Source organism: Sinohyriopsis cumingii, chromosome 12 (genome assembly GCF_028554795.1).
Source record: "Sinohyriopsis cumingii isolate HCF-2022 chromosome 12, ASM2855479v2, whole genome shotgun sequence".
Taxonomy (NCBI): Eukaryota; Metazoa; Mollusca; class Bivalvia; order Unionida; family Unionidae; genus Sinohyriopsis; species Sinohyriopsis cumingii.
Genome location: NC_142972.1, coordinates 47308490 through 47326993, shown reverse-complemented (window position 1 = coordinate 47326993; position 18504 = coordinate 47308490). Strand labels below are relative to the sequence as shown.

At 36.3% G+C, this 18504-nt stretch overlaps 1 protein-coding gene across 3 annotated transcripts in view; it reads left to right on the top strand.

Annotated features, from left to right (window-relative positions):
* Positions 1–1600: 1600 nt before the first annotated feature.
* Positions 1601–18504, top strand: part of LOC149786400 (uncharacterized) — a 31383-nt gene continuing 14479 nt past the window's right edge. Inside the window, exons 1-3 of one of the 3 annotated variants that reach the window (XM_089976821.1) lie at positions 1601–1830; positions 12821–13278; positions 14539–17875. In XM_089976821.1, the coding sequence (XP_089832947.1) occupies positions 14561–16690 (2130 nt within the window). In that variant the 5' untranslated portion in view covers positions 1601–1830; positions 12821–13278; positions 14539–14560 and the 3' untranslated portion in view covers positions 16691–17875. Of the gene's footprint in view, positions 1831–12820; positions 13279–14538; positions 17876–18504 lie in introns of those variants that run through there. The other 2 variants (XM_089976820.1, XR_016424917.1) reach the window with 2 other exon arrangements.

Here is an 18504-nt window from a genome sequence, read left to right as displayed (position 1 = left end):
TATTCCAGGGACACTCATTCGGTTTGGACCTGAATTCACTACTAGTGAACCATGGCATCATGGAAAATCACTAACTCTTCACTTCGCTGATGTTTGCTTCTAGTAAATGGCTAATCATTTCGGGCTAAGGAAAATTTCCATTGCACCGGTCTCCAATAATCAGACAAGTAATCACAAAAAATAAGAATTCCTTAAAACGAAGCGTTATAATCAAATTTATGACAGTATAGTCATGATCACTGCAAACCTTTAAGTTTGACATATAACCTTCATCTGTGACTATTAACTTGAATATAAAAATATGGGTTTGGTATGTGATATATAGCCTAGTGCTGAAACATTTTGTGTAAACTTGCAAAAACCGACAAAGTAATGTATACTTAACCTTTTATTTCGACATAAGAATTGATCGTTGATTTTGTAAGATCCTAAAACGTGCAAACGGATCGGTAAAGACAGAAAATCAGAAATGAATAATGGGGAAATGTACTTTTGTTGCATTCAGTTGGAAGTTTCTGTTGTTTTGTTCTGTTTTAATGAAAAGTGTTTCATATTTCATGGCTTGTGAATATCATAAAATCAAAACTGATCGCCTTATGTACGACGAAAGAGTTATATTTTGAGGATTTATTACTCTTCTCTTCTTTCTGCCGTGCATGATAACAGCATTACTTTTGAAAATAACTCTCAGAATTGAAACAGTTGCTGAAAGCAACTGTCATAGAATGAAATCCCAATAAATGATGCACGGTCACTTAGTTGTATGTATATTTGCAAACACGTACCTTGGTTTCACGTTGGACGAATACGGCCCATGAAGTACTATTATAATTTTCGAAACATAGATCCCATTAATCATACATTTTGTTAATTTGTGTTAATATTAATTGTTTACGGCCATATATATATATATATATATATATATATATATATATATATATATATATATATATATATATATATATATATATATATATATATATATATATATATATATATACCAGGAAGTACCACTGACCCACGGGAAACTACTAACACGTTTTCTCACATTCCCACGTTGACTAAGCCCGAGACTCTAACCAATGCAGACAGAGTTGAGATGTCAATGATCTGTGAAGGCGAGCGCCTTTGGTCACTCGACCACTTAAGGTCCAGGGACAGGACAAGGCACAAAATTCAATAAAGAGGGTGAGAAGAAGGATGGGGAAATACACAATGTACCAATAACTGTATTTCAGACATAGAAGTTTGAATCGGGAACTGATTTGCACTGCATGTACATCTGTCGCACATTAGGTTCAGACCATTTAGTTTTCGCGTTGAATGGGATATGGTCCTTCTGTTAGAAAAAAGCAGTGTCAAACCCTAAAAAGTATTCGAAAAAATATTATTGCTCTGATTTGTAAACAAAAGAAAATAGTTATACCCATTATATTAGTTGGAGAAAAAAAACGCACAGAAATTGTCTTAAGGTAAAAGTAAACAAATTATCTTGAATCGAAAGAAAATCCCCTCCCCAAGCAAAATGAAATAGCCAGTCACTTCTCTGTATACGGATTAAATTTTGCGGAGAGAAGTTCATATATTGTCACCGCTGAGGTATTATATTACCAAGATCACTGGTGTGATGTGTTGTAAAATTATAATGATTACTGGCGTGAGGTAAACGCGGTTAGAAATATTATTTCACAGATGGACGATCATATTACCAGCCTTTGAATCTTAAAACTTATTAGACATTCATCTTCATTGATGTGTGGGGAGGCTTCTTGAACATCGTTATTTCGAGAGTGCATTCTTTTCAGTGCGTCAATAACCTTCAAGGCGTCCGTGAGTATAACCTTCACGTTTTGCTAAACTTTCATTATTACGGATTTGGCTGTGTTGTTTACCTTGAATGTGGATGTGACATCTCATTCTTCTTAAATGTTTCAAATAAAAAGAAATGATGGTTCTTTGGGATATTCCATCAGTGTAAATATTACTAATATAATTAAACTACGACGAACATTTTAAACTTACTTACTTTAAAGTGAAAGTAAAACAAGGCATTATCAGTATAAGCTATTATCAGATGTGAACAACAGCTGTATATATTCACAGAAAATTATCTGGTACAAGCATCGGAGATGTGCGTAACACATTGCAGAAATAACGCATATGGTAAGAAATGTCACTTTGCATCCAGTAGGAAAAGCACTGGGAGTCAAAATTTCTTTCTGAAAACTACAAAAATTACTTCCTCGGTTAAGTCCAGGTAAGAAACGCAGGGAAAAACTAATTTAGTTCCTTTTGTCTCTTATTTCGTATATACCTACGTACTGCTGTTTTTTGACAAACATTCGAGAACAGTTGGCATGGTCAGTTGAAACAACCTTAGTACTGCCACATACTAGTTTATGTGTTCTCAAATAAATAAATTGCAGGTTGACCCCAGTAAAAAAGTTAATCGATTATAGTAATGCAAAGCAGTAGACTAATTTGTTTACGCTCATACACATAGACGTTTTAGAAATAACGCAGGTGGAAAGAATTGTTTTAAGCTGTCGATATTACATCGGAACGACAGTTTGATAGCTCACTAGCTATTTGTCACCAGCGGGTACTTCAGGTGAACTAGATTTGCTCATTAGGATCCTACGTACTTGACTTACGGCGCAATAAAGTGTTCTAAATTTAAACGGAACTTCCACTCACAATTCCACTAACTCGTAAACAAGGCTAGACCCTAAACTCAAATATCAGTGAACGTGTTGTTTATATCTTACAAAGACGACAATAGCCGGGTAGACAAAAAAAATTCAGGCTCACAAGATAAGTTAATACGAACAGCAGTTGTAACACATGCAGTCACGGGATCCAGCAAGGAATCACGTGTGTCAGGGACTGATTAAGATAAATGAAATAAACTGACAACAAACAGTGCAAAACTAGTATCTAATTAGCCTGAGGGCTTTCGACTCTTAATGATTTAAAATGAAAATAAAAAATATAGACAGACAAACGAATACAACAGAAAAACCGTTGTGTTTGCAAAACTTTACATGGCTGTTTCTACAGGAATTAGACCTTTAAATGTATTATGGTTTATTTCAAATTGTTGAGGATGCTGGAAAATATTTGTATTGACCTAGAAATCGATGAGCTATAACGACATTTGTTATTTTATGTAAATGTATGCAAGCACAAATTATATCTCGGATATTTCATTGTTATAGTAGTAGTAAATGTGTCGGCTGCAAAAGATACTTTTATCTGTGCATGGCTGTCTTTTTCTAGTCTTCTTGATTTAAACAGCTTGGTTTCAATGTTCTAAGGCGGTGTATCTAGTAAGATTCCTTTTCTTTCCTGGCATCGAAACTCCAGTTGGGGTCCTGGTTTCAGTGATATAACACTTATTGCAATTGCTCACAACCCCAACAATATATATGTGTGTGTGTGTGTGTGTGCTTTTGGTTGTGATTAAATTATCGTTCGGTTTCAATCTTTGTAGAATGTGTATGTAAATATGTGTGTTTTTATAAGCAAATTGGTTTTATAGTCCTGTTTTACATTGTATCATCACAGCCTCAGGGTATAATGGTATGTATATACTTTGCATTGGCATTTTTGTCATTACTTTCAAATAAAAAAAGGTTGAGCATGTTTGTGTGTATTTAAGAAGATTAGTTCTAAAGATACATGTTACTGTATCTGATCAAACATTTTGAGTATATATATATATATATATATATATATATATATATATATATATATATATATATATATAATTCGGATTGACCATGTATTTATTTTCTTTACGTTGAGAATGCTTAAAGAAATTTTTCAGACACAGACCCTAGGAAAGCGGCTTGAAAAGAAAATCATTTGTGATAATGTTCATAAGACTGAATTCTCCTTCACATTCTGAGATAAAAGTGATAACAACTAACGTGATTCCATCCGTTTCACAACTTCTGCATGCTCAGGAGTATAATTCTGAATAAATGTGTCATACTGCTCTTGCGATCTCACTGGATGCCCTCCGATTTGCCTTAATATCGTTGTACAGTATACAGCACAAAAGCGCTGGATAAGGTCAACCAAAAGCCATAAGGAGTGGGAGAGATCATACATTAACACCACCTCCTTACACAATGAGTTGTTTTTAAATTGGTACTTCGTGTGCACTGCTAGCAGTAATTCTCAGGTTTAGAGTCGTTACAAAGGACCGCTCCGGTGGCCTAGTGGTTACATCATCTGCTTCGGAAGCACGAGGTCGTGGGTTCGAACCCCGGCCGACTCATACCAAAGACTTACAAAAATGGTACAAACAGCTGCCTCGCTAAGCGCTCAGCATTGAGAGGTTAGTGTTTGGACTGGTCGGCCTGGTGTCAGGACAATGTGACTGGTAGGGATATCATGCCACACGTCTGCGGCGTTATCCCCAGTGCTAGACATCACTATAAACTGCCACATTGCAGACATCGTAGCGATATGACTATAAAATTGTTAAAGCTACGTTCAAAATCCAAATCACACACACACACATACACACACACACACTTTACACAAAGGACTTTACTCTGACTGACAGTTTCATGTTTCAGTTAATGAATATTACCTGCAACCGGGCTTCTGAAAAAGATTTAAACATTTCCCACAGGAAGATAAGCTTTTATGACTGCTATTATAATGAAGTGATGTATTACCACCACAGTTTGAAGGCTCACTTGTGAAACTTGTTTATTGTTATTCCTTTAATTTTAAATAAAGCTGTGTGTCAACAAAATGTTGTGTTTCGGGCAACATTCACTGCTTCTGTTATCTTTAATTGGGCTGTCAACAATGTTGTTGTTTTTGTGTTTTGAATTTGTATTTGCAAGGGGTTTCGGTTTAAAATTTCTCTTCGCACCTCTGGTCCACTTAGCTGTTTTGTAAGTACAAATGACCCCGGTAAAATTATTTCTCACAACATGTACAGTTTTCCACAACCAAGCGCGACATGACTGCATGAGTGTCCTTTCCCCGCCATAAATCATCCATTCTAAACAACCCCCTATATGGTACAAAATAATGTAAGCTTCCTTTATTTTATTGATTGTAATAAGCGCACTTCTTGTCGTTGTTGTTGTGATCTGGATTTTTAATTTAGCTTTAACAATTTTTCATTCATATCGCTACGATGTCTGCAATGTGTCAGTTTATAGTGATGTCTAGCACTGGGGCGTCATGCCGCATACATGTAGCATGATGTCCCACCCAGTCACATTATCCTGACACCAGGCCGACCAGTCCTAACACTAACCTCATAATGCTGAACGCCAAGCGAGGTAGCTGTTATAAGTCTTTGGTATGACTCGGCCGGGGATCGAACCCACCACCTCCCGCATCCGAGGCGGACGCTCTAACCACTGGGCCACGGAGCGGTCAAGCGCACTTCTCCTTTCATGGTAATCTTATTCTCCAACTTCGATGTATTTTACAAAATTGTATCGAAATTTCCATTATGGAAGTAGTTGTAACTTTAAAGTTCTTCATTTCGTTTCCATCTACTGTTTTGGATGACATTAAATAATTGTAAATGTTTTCGTACATGACATTTGAGCTCTGTCTCATGTCGCCAATCCATTCATTTATATTGCAAATATATCGGGCATTAAACATCTCACTTCAGAAATGTTAGTGTAATTTTCACTTTGTTTACGGTGCTTCGCAGGAATGTAATGGCAACCAGCAGTGGTGTAGAAGCAGACTCAATAGAATCAAAGAGAGATAATTATACTTTAAAAAATCCGTGAATGAAGCGAAGCACGTGACTTACGAATGGGGGAAACTAGCTACCTATAAGTAGCGCTTATTTGTCCTGTTCGAATATCAATTAGCTGTTCATTGCATATGTTGACTTGGGAATGCAGCGCTGATAAAATGAAGCTGTAACAGGGAAAGGAGATTATACACAAAAGCGGCAGTAAGAGACAAAACAGGAACATAAGAAAAGACGACAATGACAAAGGAGAGTAAAGACAAAAACAAGGGAGAATAAGAAGACGATGAAAATGGAAAATAGAAGAGACGACGCAGGGGATAACACAAGAGGGAGAGACAACCACTTCCATCAGCGAGAATAGAAGTCGAAGAAGGGGAGGAGGGGAAGACACGGGGGAAGAAAAGAAGACGCCGCAAAGAAGAAACAGTGGGCTCACTAGGAAGAAAAACAAAACGTCATTCTTAGAACAACAACAAATGAAAATAAAGTTGTCACCTATCCCGACAAGTATGACAAGACCACAATAACACCCCAACATGTAGCATAATAATCAGCACAAAAAAAACGAACGCGTCTATAGCATGCATACTACATAGCACACACATATAGCAAACACAAATAATAATAATAATAATAATAATAATAATAATAATAACAACAACAACAACAACAACAACAACAACAACAACAATAATAATAATAATAATAATAACTTGTTCTCCACATATGCATACACATTTAGCACCACCCACATGAAGCTGATTCTCCTATCACTTTTACTTAGGATTTTCAACTTTACTTGTGAAGGCCCTGTTCATATTTAAACTGTATGACCCTGAAAAGGTCTGATTGACAAACCGCTGAATGATCTAAGAGACACGGTCGCGAATCCTAAATTACGATCAGAAAAATTAATCGGCTACTTTGAGCCAACCTCTTTGGTACACCTTTTCAGAAAACCAACAAGTAGCACCGTACACAACATTCTTAGTATGAAAATTCGCAACTCAGAAACAACTCAGAAACATTGGAATTGAACGCGTGACTACCACATCATTGGCGCAGTAATAAGGACCGCCCCACAAAAATTAATAACTAGGAAAAGACAAACGAGAATAGACAAGAGGAGAAAGCCAGCAATGATACAACAGGCAGACAGGGCATCCTGCGACCGGCGTCTGGCTTTGGAGGCATTTAATCTCCAATACCAAATTAGCGCACAATATTTACTTGCGACGAGAGACATTAAAACCACGATATGCATGGGTATTTTACTCTGACTATTACTCACTCTCCTATGGATTTAAAGTAGATTCCATTTCTAACCGAGACTGGTCGTTTTGGATCTTGTCAAGGAGTGAACGTTCTCCATTGTGTTCTCCTGCCATAGTGCCGTTATGGGCTGTTCAGGGCTGTGTAGAGCTGTCTGAAGTTGTTCAGGGCTGTTTAGAGCTGACTGAAGAAGTGCAGGGCTGACGGGAGCTGTTTAGGGCTGACTGGATCTGTTTGGTGCTGCGTGCTGTCTATACGTATGTGTATACGTGTGTCTGTACATGTGGTGAGCCACGAATGTAGACGTAGCCAATACAAGGACGCTGTATGCTGTCTGTACGTATGAGTATACATATGTCTGTACATGTGGTGGATCCGTGAAGGGTGTGAGCGGCCGCTAAAAGTGTGGGCCAACCCAGGAACTCAGTGAAACTGTGGTTCATCAGTTTATGAATCATACGACTGTACAAGTGTCAGGAAGCATATGTTTGTTCCAACTGATGTTTCAATTGAGTACATTTTCAATTCCATGAGATTATTTTTAATCTTATATGTATTATAGGAGATGATGTGAAATCTCGCGTACATTGTATAATACAGGAGATTATGTGAATCTCACGTACAGTGCACAATATTATTTGAAACATATTTGAAATCCTTAAGATTATTTGAATCTTAATCGTATTCCATACGTGATATTATATGAATCTCTCTTAAACCGCATGATATTATTTGAAACATATTTAAATTCCTTGAGATTATTTGAATCTCACTTTCCATACATAGATTACATGAATCATATTTTCGTTTTTCAACTTGTGAATATTTGTGTAGAGTGATTGGATCAATCGTATGTTGAGAGCGTGAGAGAATCATTGTATATATATATATATATATATATATATATATATATATATATATATATATATATATATATATATATATATATATATATATATACACACTTTTATTAATTCATTTTATAAATTTCCATCGTTCATCACATTGTGTTTGCGTTATTAATTTAGTCCAAAACCCAGTCGGTTACAATTATGTTACAATGTCCAATTTGGAGTTTGAAAGTAACATCATATGCATTTGACAGAGGTTTGCTTTTTGCACAACAAGGAGCACTGGCGAACTTTATAAAGCATGGCGAAGATAATACACCATAGTGTAATTGCAACATAAGTTGGTACCACGTTGTTATCAATCGTTCCAAAGTAACCTAAGCTACCTTTAGTATGGCAGAAATATTAGACATTAATTCTGTCTGCATTTTAATCTATACTTGTGACTTTTCAGGCACATTATCAAATGTTCAAAACGTTAATTTTTATATGATTATTTAGTCCTTTCATGTAATGAATTGCTTTTGACCTTATAAGGGAGGGGTGAAGAACGAGTAAACAATAAAAATAAAACTTGAAATTATGAAATAGATATAAAATAGAATAACACGAGACCCGTATGTAAAATACAATAATTTAATCAATTGCATAAACAATATGAAATGGAACATGCCATGTGAATGATACACTTTTTCTCAGAAAGAAAAGTTATAAAATTATGCGAAATTCAATCAGCCGTTCTGTTATACTAATATAATTTCGTCATATGATCGAGTGACAGAACTGCCGGCATGACAACATTAACTACTGGCGCTTCCGGTCTTTTCTAAGTCAGTGTTCGGTCGCTGTTCCGTCTATTCTTCGTTGCACTCTCTCTCTCTCTCTCTCTCTCTCTCTCTCTCTCTCTCTCTCTCTCTCTCTCGTTAGCCTCTTCTAGTCATTAACCTCTTGCTTGTAAACGTTGCTCCTTTTTCCAATATACAATACAGGTATATGTAGAGCTATTTACTTTCCTTCAAAATAAAATATAGTACCCAGCCTAAAGACATGACAGGTTTGCCTACAGGGATCAGCAACTATTGCCACTCTTTTGCGTTATACATGGCCTATAGAACTCAACGGAACTAGCTATAGTCATTTTGCACTAATACACAAACAACCTATTATCACAAATCATGTCCGGTTGGCGGCTGCTGCATTCTTAAGTGAGAACCATGACATAATTAGCATTTATTATATAAATCACACCCCGCTTTAGTTATAAATGTACCATTGATTTTCCGTTGAAGAGAATTCGCACTTAATGACATGCCGAATAATGGACTTCACCCCTTGTCCTAACTACATTACTTTGCTAATTAGCGATTTATTGACATACATTTGCAGACATAGAAAGATCAATCCTCAGCATAAATTATGTAAATAATTATCATTTAAGGCAGATAATTTGCATGTTGACACAATTTGAGTCAAAACAAATGCATTGATGTTTAATACATGATTTATGTTGGATACAAAACAGCTAAATACAAACTCATCAACGATATATTATGTGACATTCTAACCATACATCAATCATATAACATGCAAGATTATTTTTTGAACTAAGGAAAACTTGAAGTATGAACTTTAAATTGAAAAAAATTCAACAACAATTAGAGACTTGCCTCAATGAATATACATTGCGTCCAATTCAGACTAACCTTATATTCAATAAAATATACAGTATCTCCGTCAAATGAATAATGTTTAACTTATTCACGCACCGCAGTGCTCATAACACTGGTCTACAATTTTTTAGAAACCGTCTGCTTCAGAGATAAAATGTGCTATTTATTATGGATTTTGATGTGCTGAATTCAAATATGACAATTAAAACAACTGATTGGCTACTGTTTCCAAGTTATTTCATTTTTACATTGTACGTCCATGTATAGTCTGTAGATAGTAGAGTTTTAATCATAAATTGTAAACCTAGGTCGTTTCATGAGTTTACGGTTGCTTTACATAATTATATTTCACCTGTCTTGTTTGTGTAACACTTTAAAAAACAGCAAAAGGGTTAAAAGGGTTATATAAGTAACATGTATTATGAAATAGAAGGCAAAAAACTATTATTTATATATAAATACGTACTTTAGTCCTTATTCAGTGTCTACTCAGCGTTTCTTGGCTTGTTTCCTGTAATCATTAAATGGAGCATATCGTGTCACTGTCCAGCAATAGTCTGCAAGCATTGATGGTCTCCGTTTGCCCTGAAAGAGTTTCTCCATTGTTGCAGTGTAATGGTGAAATCGCTCGCCGTGCTCGTCGCTCACTGCTCAGCAGTTCCGCGGGTAAATATCTGGATGAGAGTGCAAAAATGTATCTTTAGTGGCATGTTGCAACCAAGGCTTTTTTGCATATATCGGGGTGGTTTTCCACCAAATCCCTATAGTTGTATCCCTTGTTGTTTCCGAGAAATTGTGTAGCCAATTAACTGGAAGGCTTTCCACGACGAAATGTCCTTGCCACGCAGTGCACGGTCAAATGCATCATCTGAAAGAAGTGCACGAATCTGAGTACCAACAAAGACACCTTCTTTTATCTTAGATTCTCTTAATCTTGGACATGTTCCACGGAGGTACTTGAAAGCTGTTTGTGTTTTGTTCATGGCCTTGACAAAGTTCTTCATCAGACCAACCTTGATGTGCAAGGGTCGTAACAAGATCTTCCTTGATTCAACAAGATGTGGATGCTGAACACGTTTCCTCCCAGGCTCATATGACCTTCTGAAGTGGCCAGTCTCTTGATGTAATGGGAATCTCTGGCACGACTATCCCATTCTCGGAGAAAACAGCAGTACTTTGTTTATCCAGTCTGCAGACCAAGCAAGAGAGCAAGAACCGTCAAATCGCTTCAGAGCTGATACTGGTGTTGGTCACAGTTTATACACCTCAAAAGTTGTTTGAGGTTTCCTTCATATTGACTGCATGACCAACTAGAATTGATGGCAAAACATTGCCATTATGCAGCAAGACAGATTTAAGGCTCGTCTTTGATCAATCAATGAACAGTTTCCACTCACTTGGATCATGAACGATGTTGAGGACTGCCATCACAAAATCGATGTTGTTGCAGGCTACAAGATCAATTTCCATTAAGAATAATCGGGCAAGTTGTTTTGACGGTCATGGAACATGAAAACCCTAACATCACCTGCCAGGAGATTCCATTGTTGTGCTTTTGAGCCCAACAGTTGTGCTTACTCTTAAGATAGTTCCAAATCCCTGACAGGGTATTTCAGTTCACTTTGTGCTATGAAGTGGTGTTCAGACGAGGAGGAGAGGAGAAAACACGACTCATGTGACATTAATATTTCAGGACGAAGTTTCATCCTCTTCCTCGTATGACTCAAGTGAGAATCTGATGCATCAGGAACCTGTAGTCCTTCTCCGTTGGGGTACTAGGGGTATAGCAAATGGAATATTTGGATAATGCACAGTCAATTTTTTTTTCTTCTATACACTTTTCCCAACTGGAGGCACCATGCAGAGTAACAATTGCTGCTACGATCTGTTGGCTTTCTCCAAATCATTGTCACTACAAAAGGCATGGATTTTCTTTCCTGTTTAACAACTGGTGAAGATCTGTTACGTAAGTGTTGCAGCATATGTGTGGGGACACACCTCTTGTCCTGATTTCCAATTGTGCAGCCAAACCAAATGTGATAGGCGCTCGTAACAATAGTGGTAATACTCAGTTTTTGTGACGTTAACGTCACTTCACCACAAATATAACAGAAGTTGTCTGCATTCTTCACACAAGTACGAGGCTTCTCTGCTCACTTTTGCTAAGCAGAAAGGTGTCCCTTTGCAAAATCAAACACTGACAAATAAGAGAGCACGACACTGTATGATTTCTAGAGCTGGGATAGGGTAATTTGTTCAGCAGACTGATGTAAACTTAGTTATGATTGCATCATCCATGACGTCTAGGAATAACATTATGCAATTCATATTATCATGAGGCAATACCAGCTTCAGATTGCATCATTCATTGTTTTCCTTAAATCCAAGTACTGTCCAAACCCAGTCATATATATATATATATATATATATATATATATATATATATATATATATATATATATATATATATATATATATATATTCAGAGCTCCAGTAAAAGATGTATTTTAGTCATTCATTTCTGGTTTGAATTGAGATCCCTTCCATTTATAACTCACTTATCTTCCGCGAGTCAAGGGTCGTATATACTGACCCAGTATCATATCTTTAAAACTTAGAGCCAATGAACAATTTTAGTAAAGTCTGACTACATTTATTTCGGGAGCATTTTGACTATAGTGTAATTTTCAGACCTGGACCTGGACTCTATTAAAATACCGATAAAGGATTCAGATGAACCACAGATTTTTCATCTCGATTATCTTTGTTTCGTGGAACAGGTGCATAGATAATGAGAGAAATTAATCTCTCTCTCTCTCTCTCTCTCTCTCTCTATCTCTCTCTCTCTCTCTCTCTCTCTCTCTGAACCTTTGTCATGTCTATCTGGAAATAAAACACGCTTCTGCATAATTTTAGGACTGATATAGGAGCTTCTGTATAGTTTTAGGACTGATATAGGAGCTTCTGCAAATATTTAAGACTAATATAGGAGCTTCTGCGACTGCCTTATACTTTAAATAGTGCAAAATATAGTTTGGTTCTTATGCAGTATAAAAGAGACAACAGCGAAACCAACAACAAAATCATCACCGGTATTGTTTTCATTCTTATCATAACAATTATTAGTATAATATCAAAATCGTTAAATCATATATATATATATATATATATATATATATATATATATATATATATATATATATATATATATATATATATATATATATATATATATATATATATACCTTCTAGTCACGTCTATTTCTTCGTTTTGTTAGTTTTGCCCGTCACCCCTGCCGGGGTATAGGCCGCCCACAAAAGATCGCTAGAGGCTTCTGTCCTGTGCCATCCCTTTAAGCTGACTCCAGGTGTGACCCATCTTAGTGATGTCCGCCTCAAAGTTGCGTCGCCAGGTGTTTCTTGGTCGTCCCCTTCTCCGCATGCCCTGAGGGTTCCATTTAAATGCCTGTCTGGTAATGTTGGTTGGCGACTTATGTAGGGTGTGTCCTATCCAACCCCACCTTCTCTTCTTGATCTCGTCCTGTACTAGAAGCTGGGAGGTTCTCTGCCACAGGTTGGTGTTGCTGATGGTGTCTGGCCAGCGGATCTGGAGAATTCTTCTTAGGCAGCTGTTGATGAAGGTCTGAACTCTCTTTACGGTCGACTTGGTGGTTCTCCAGGTCTCTGCTCCATACAGTAGGACTGACTTCACGTTGGAGTTCAACAGTCTGATCTTGTTAGTTCTTCGTTTTGTAACCATTGCTTATCTGTTTGACTTTTATATTTCAAAACAGAAAATAGACAAGCATGTAAAAAGCAAGTGCATGTTCTGCACTTCATGTCTACTCTCAAATGAGTGTTATATAATTTATGTCTTGACCCAGAGATTAAACAAGTGAGAACGTATGTCACAGAATGAATTATGGAACATCTCAGATACGAGAATAATTCACGAATGTATTAAGGAAATATGAGAAAATAATAGGTTCATCCAAAACTTTACGAAGTTCTTAATAGTCAGTGACCTTAACGGATGGTCAAAAGAGAGCATTGTGCAATGCAGACTGAAGTATCTTTGCTTCATACCATACATCTCAACTATGAACATAATCCATAAAGTAGTTAAGTAAATTGCGAAATGAAAAAGATTAACTTAAACCTTACCGCATATCATAAGTCTAGAAACCAAGACAGGGGGATAGGCTTGTGTATCGTATAGTAAATTATCTTCCTTAATGATAATAGATCGCAGGTTATGAGCAGAATCCGACCAGTGCTTAAGGATATGAAAAATAAATGAAAACCTTTCAGCAAAATAGGCAAAATGGCAATGGGTGGACGTTTTATAAAGAATAAATAACTGCTGATTCTCAAAGATACACAAAAAGTTTATAAACAAAAACCATCCAGAAGTTAAAGCAATATAAGGAAAAACATTTAAGCTAAGTCCTAACGCACATTTTGAATGGCAGTAACCATGAACTCAAAGTCTAATGGGTAACAGCATTTATCGCAGCATGTGCTTTAATTTCTTCTTGTTGAGCCAAAGCTTGTATGAAAATAATTCATCGAGATTAAGAAAACATAAGCAAATGCAAACACTTTAATATTCAAAAGCATAAGCAATGAAATTACTGCTCTGTATGTATTTTCCTAACACGTGGGCTTAATAGAATATGGAAACCATTTGTTGAACATTTGGGGTTGTGTTTGTGTTTTACGGTACTACAACACTTTGAAGCTGAGTAAAAGGTTTTGCCGAATTAAACAACAAGATAGCCATTTCAGTCTGATCCGACTGATGATATTTCCATTATGAAGGAAGAATGAAAAATATGTCATAATGTTATTGCTAATCTATATAAATGTGTATTCTCATATTATATCGTTGAGATTTATCAATAGTACTCTGTAGCAAAGCATATGCATATTAATTTGCACATTGTTGTGTATTAATAAACAATACATCCTGCTAATTTCATTTCTATTTACGCAGGTGATACTAAAAGGAATGCATCATGGATACAAGACGGGGAACACTGCATAATTTTTCTCAGAAGATTTCAAGGATTCTTGGAGTAGATTACAATCATCAACGACTATCGAAATGCAGAAGCGTTGCTGCTTTAAAAGATTTAATTCGTAAGGTCCTACATAAAACTCTTATTATTACAGCTGGAAGCCGTGCAGAAGGTACATATATACCAGGAAGTGATGTAGATGAAATGGCTATTATACCCAGTATTCTTGTTCTTAGGAGCCGCGATGATATTTCTAGTGACTCAGGCGAAACAGTGAGTTATTTAGAAATGGAATTCAGGCAAGCAAGGGCAGGATTTTGTACTCTGCCAGTATTGAAGCTACATGACCATGATATCGTAAACGGAATAAAAGTTAAAATTAGTGAATGTTTAACAACATATAATAACCAAACATACTTGTCAAGTGAAAAGTTTATCAACGCTATGGTAAATATTCGCAAAATTACCAATTGCTTGCCGTCAATGGGTGAAGAGAGCAATGATATCTACAGACACGGGCCATGCGCAACAACGACCTTTCAAGGCATTGGCGATTTTACAGCCGATAAAGGAAGTGATCTTGCTTGTGCCATAAGTTGTAAGTCTTGGCCCGATGCAGCGTTGGAGTGGATAAGCAGGGAGAGGCTTCACGGATGGCCGTCGAAAGAACTAATAGACCGTGTAAAGCAAATGCCATGTCATCTCATTCCTGTTGGCGACCCTGAGTCCGGACAAGTTGATTTGGAATGGAGATTTGCTTTCGTGTACCAGGAGAGGGAACTTTTCTGGAGTTTTTCCAGCACTAATATTCAGTGTTATACCCTTTTGAAAGCGCTTAAGAAAGTATTTCTGCCTCCAACATTGCATGACGAAATCAGTTCCTACCATTTGAAAACTACCTTATTTTGGCTTATTGAGAAAGAAGGTCCAGACATGTGGACAGAGGAAAATCTGCTACAGTGCGTTGTCAGTTGTATAGAAAAATTTAAGGATTGCATAAAGGTTATGCATCTTCCCCACTTCTTCTTAAGAGAAAGAAACCTTTTGCTAAACAAATTGAAGAAGGAAGAGTCCAGGCACGCAGTACTTTCAGTTTTTACCCATATTCAAGAGACTATTTTACAGTCTGTATGCAAAGTTTTTCCTCTGTTCGGTCTTCCTGCATCGCTTGCAGAAACAAACACTGACAATTCAAATACACTGGACCAGCTCAGCTTTTATCTTGACCACTTATTTACGGTCCAACAGTATTCCACCTTATTTGGGGACGTGATGATTGACAGTGTGTCTGTTGAATCTCTCGAAAATCTTCATCAAACTCTTAGCGTGATGGACTTAGATGAAAGAATTATTAGCACTTTGAAAACTTTCGTGTGCATAAGAATAGCCATGCAACTTCACGCTGGAGCGCAAACTGCCAAAGATGAACTAAACAAAATGATCTGGCTGGGTATGGCAAACGAAATTTTCAAGGATGCCTGTGTTCTGGATGGAATGTCTGGGCACCTCTACTATGCGACTTTTGACCTGGTACGCGGAGAGATTGAGTTATCGAAATATAGAGTTCTAGCTTTATTTCAGACTGACAGATGCCTACACTACGCTCAGAATCTCAGTAGAAAACATACCATAACTGTGCACAATGGCAATGTCACCCAAACTGATGAGGAACCATATCAAAATATCAAGCTATTTTCCAATGAATTTGTCGCTTTGGATGTTCTTTTTATGTCATCAGATCTAACGTGTCTGCCAGAGGCGTTACAATATGAGTGTGCTTTGTTGGGTATAACAAATGTAAATATAAACTATTGCAAGATCCATCCAGTAGCCTATTCGTATTTCCTTCTTGTCACCGCTTCCCAGCTTCAAGAGAATATCAAAGACGTTGACCTTTATCTTGACCATCTGGAAAATGCTGTGATGGACACTAAGATTGGCGTCGGCAGGCACACTGCCTTAAATCTGCTCGGTTTCGCCTACTACAAAGCTGGTAAATTAGGTAAAGCCTACACTATATTCTGCCAGTCTCTACAAGAATGTAAATCGAGCAAGAATGCTGCAGTGTTCCATATCTGTATCCTTGTTTTGGACGTTTGTTCTCGAATTGGAAATGAAATTAGCTAGACAAACTCAGTTTATAATTTACAGTAAGACACAGCAGACTTCTCTAATACGGTGACAGTGGTACATTTACCCCTGATAATAATAGAATAGTTCCTTCATTCAATCTATTTTTGTGTCATGGTAGTTTTTGTTAACACTGTGGATAAAATGTGCTTCGGGTTGTAAGGTATCAAACATTTGAATAATGTTCGTATCTTTATAAAACTTTGATTATTATTATACCTTTGATGCTGTATCGAATTTGTTAAATTGTTAGGAAATCACCAGACTCTGTCTACATAATTTCGAAGTGACTGGAAGTTCTTTATTTAGTCTGCTAGAATGCTGTAAATCAGAACATTTTAGCGATTTAAGCGAGAAAATTAGAGTGCAAAATTATTAAACATTAATCAAACTTTTCTATTAGATGGTAATCAACTTCCCGTACTTAAATGTTCGATTTTAGTTCGATGCCTCTGACTGAAGGTTCATCTTTCCTTCATTTCTTTCCACCCTTTTTATTTCTTTCCTCTAGCATATGGTTTTATTTTAAGAGACAATAAGAAATAATGATTTCAAAAAGCTATTAATTAAAATAAAATAAAGAACACTTAGTATATTTACAGTGCTTTTAAGTTCATAAATTGGTATGCTAGACATATGTGAGAGGTCTTCAGTCGGAACCCCGACAGTTTTTCGTTCACCTCTGCTACTTGAATGATATCCATACCATATGCTTCAATCCATTCCACAGTCACCGTGACCACAGAATCCAAGTCATTACTGTCTTTATTTTAATTTATTATGTTGTCATCCTTCACAATGCGAATGATCCCGTCAAGAAAATGTAGAGTATGAGTATTTTTTGTATGTAAATTTACTTCTTGTACCAATTTAAGACCGAAAAATCTCGACGTGACGTATTATATTAAACCTTAAGTAGAAACATTTATAAATTTAATGTCCACTTAGAAAATAAGCCTTATTACAAAATTTTCAAACTTTTCGTATTTTGTTTTTAAAGAGATGAGATGCAAAAAAAGTATCAATATCAACACCTAAACAAGTGTATTTTACTATGTTTATGACGCACTGTGTATTATACTCTGTTTATACTCTGTTTATACTCTGTTTATACTCTGTTATATTATGATATGTATTATGGGCCGGAGACCTAAAGTACTGAATAAACTTTCTGTTCTGCTCTGATCTGTTTGTCCAGCAAACTTTAGTGCGCCTATTTGTTATTTCATTGATTGTTGACTATTAGGCTGGAAAAAAATGACTAGCTAGAGAATAACTTTTATTTTTGTACTTTACTTTCACAGATGCTTTTTATTATACTGTGAAAAACTTTGTATCATGACGTTTGACAGATACATCAAGGTCGCCATTTGATTGGAGTTTAAAAGTCTGAAGGTTTCTGTAGCGGGTCTTAATTGTTTGTAGTATGCCTCTTGTGGACCAATATGACATTAGTTCAAGTTCTTTCACCAACATTGGTATATAAATCTCTCATTTCATTCTCTAGATTTCAAAACAGTGTATGTGAATATGCGTGTAATATCTTTGGAAGCTGTCTGCACATAAAGTTAGTGGACATATCAAGACAGTATGAAACATTATGTAAAAGGTCTACTAGCTTTGTGCATGTTCAGGTCGCGAATTAAAATTGTTAAGACCCTATGTCTTATAACATGTAACAGAAAGGAAGCGAAATCAACACTTTTAGCAAAATTCAATATACAATTTGTTTCCCTAAAATACAAAATGAAAATTCAAAAGACACGTATATTATGGTGAAATAAATCCTAAATAATTATAAATATGCTATC